This window comes from Enhydra lutris, unplaced genomic scaffold, assembly GCF_002288905.1.
Source record: "Enhydra lutris kenyoni isolate GAN:26980312 unplaced genomic scaffold, ASM228890v2 scaffoldscaffold59, whole genome shotgun sequence".
Classification (NCBI taxonomy): Eukaryota; Metazoa; Chordata; class Mammalia; order Carnivora; family Mustelidae; genus Enhydra; species Enhydra lutris.
Window position 1 is genome coordinate 10,194,247 of NW_019154143.1, and position 2,244 is coordinate 10,196,490.

At 50.0% G+C, this 2,244-nt stretch overlaps 1 protein-coding gene across 1 annotated transcript; it reads right to left on the bottom strand.

Annotated features, from left to right (window-relative positions):
• Window positions 1-545: 545 nt before the first annotated feature.
• Window positions 546-1,398, bottom strand: LOC111158414 (transcription factor BTF3). The gene has a single exon (XM_022520412.1). The coding sequence runs from the start codon at window positions 1,298-1,300 to the stop codon at window positions 812-814; it is 489 nt and encodes a 162-aa protein (XP_022376120.1). The 5' UTR covers window positions 1,301-1,398; the 3' UTR covers window positions 546-811.
• Between the last annotated feature and the right edge of the window lie 846 nt (window positions 1,399-2,244).

The following is a 2,244-nucleotide window of genomic DNA, read 5'->3' on the forward strand; positions in this document are numbered from 1 at the left end:
GACTGGAAGGTCTCTGGGCTTGGGAAGAGCCCTACAGACAGGAAGCTGGCCTCCAGGACTGGAAGGTGCTGGCAGGCTGGGCGGTACGGCCACTGTAGTGAACTTGGGGGAGCTGGGGCTCAGGGTCTGGTCCACTGTGGGTCATGGATGGGTGCCTTGCATTGTGGCAAGCGAGAAGGATGGCACTCTGTCAGGAAGAGTGGGAATGGCACAGAGGGCCGGGCAAGGGGTCCACTGTGTCTATGGGGGCCTCTTCGCCTCCCAGGCCCAGCTAGTGCACCCCCAGCTTTGCCTAAGCTGGGAATTTGGTTTCTGGAACTTGCACTCAAACTGTCCTTACTGAAGTGGAAATGGCACAGGCTCCAAGCCCTGGAGACAAACTCGGCCTCCCTTGCAGCTGCCCCAGGAGCAAGGCTGGTGGGCTGGGCCCTCAGACCCTCCCCTGGGTGTTTGGGTGAAACTGCTCTCAGGATGTGTGGGCCAGTTCCAGCTGCTAACATCACAAAAGTGACCAACTTAATACTTCTTACTGTACAAACAACTTTTTTTTTTTTTTCCTAGGCAAAGAACTTTATTAATCTTGTTTCAAACTTTATTCCCAGGCTTCTTCAGCTTAATTAGCTGCAAAGAATGAATTGTGTATAAGCAAAAACTGAAAAGAGCTGCAGTGTCCAAGGGGCTTGGGCTTAAAAATATTAGAGATCTAGATTTTATCAGATCCATGAACAAAATTTTAAAAAGCAGTCATAATATAAAATAGCAGCTCCCAGTAACTTCTTCAAGTTTTATCTTCTCCAGAAGTTGACTCAATTCAGTTTGCTTCATTCTTGGAAGCTTCATCAAAATTCTCCACAAGATCTGGAACTTCATCATCATCATCCTCTCCGGTAGCAAGTGGTGCTTTTCCATCGACAGATTGTTTGGGCAGAGCTTCAGCCAGTCTTCTTAAACTAGTCAGACTGTCTGCACCAAGTTGGTTTAAGATACTGGGTAGCATTTCTGTCAGCTGCTTTGTCTCAGCATGGCCTGTAATGGTGAAAGTGTTCGCTGCCAGCGATGCCTGAACTTTGGGGTTGTTAAAGTGGATCACTGTTCCTTGGTTTGTGAACATATTCACTTCTTCAATACCAGAGATATTGTTTACCCCTAACTTCTTTAAGGAGAACTGAAGTTTTTTATCATCTGCTGTAGCTGTTCTATGAACCACCTTCTTCTTTCGGCGAGCAGTTCCTTTCCCACCAATGCGCACTTGTGCTTGCAGTTTGGCGAGTTTCTCCTGGTTCATGATAGTTTCTTTCATCTTGTTGGAGCGGAAATGGGACCGCGCGGGGGACTAGGGTTGGCGCTCAGGGGGTCTCGGGCGGACCAGCTGAGATTAGGTGCACACACGCGGGGACGCAAGATCTGTACAAACAACTTTTATTTGGATATGGCTACTTGGTAAATATTGAGCAGTAACCATCCCGGGCAATAAAATGAGGGGTAAATGTTGGCTTTTCAAGATAACATGGTGGTTGGAGAGTTGAGTGGTCAACAAGAAGAAGCCAGAATTTTCTCTCTGGTGGCTCCCTGTACCCGCCCCCCACCCCCCACCAGGAGCAGCAAAAAAATTGGTACAAAACTGTAAGCCTCAGAATCGGCTGAAACTAGTCCCTTTTCCGTAATCATTTATTTCATTTCAAAACTAGAGCAGACACGTGTGGTTGTGGGGCTGCGTCCCACTCGCCGGGGTCAGGAGGCCTGGTGCTCAGACGGAGGACGGGGGCTGGAAGCCTTGCATGGAGGAAGACAGGCCAGAGGGCGCAGCTTCCTTCTGAAAACCATTTACTTTGACATCAAGCACCTCGATTTTACGTTTCTGTATGCATAACACCCCCCCCTTTTGTTTGAAAATGACCCCAAATCATGGAGGCCTTTGCATATTGGGGTTTACAAGCCCTTCCCCGAATGAGGCCTCACGCAGCTGGTGCCACTTGGGGGGACGCAGGAGGCCATGGGGGCACATGGAAGAGCACGGACCCTGGGACAGGAGTCCTTTCTGGCCTCCTGACATATCCCACGGTGTGGGACAGAAGCCCACAGAAGAATCCTTGCCTGGAACGTCCTGCCTCATTTCCTTGATGGTCTTTTCTGAGGGAAAAGGTGGCTTCGCGTCCTCAGGAGGCAGGTTTCTGGAGGCCTGGCACAGGTGTCCTGTAGCCTTGCAGTTTTCTGACAGGCTTGACTTGTGGAGAAGCAGGCCGC

Excerpts from the sequence above, each read along its gene's own strand:
- LOC111158414 (XM_022520412.1), bottom strand. The coding sequence starts at position 1,300 with ATGAAAGAAACTATCATGAACCAGGAGAAACTCGCCAAACTGCAAGCA.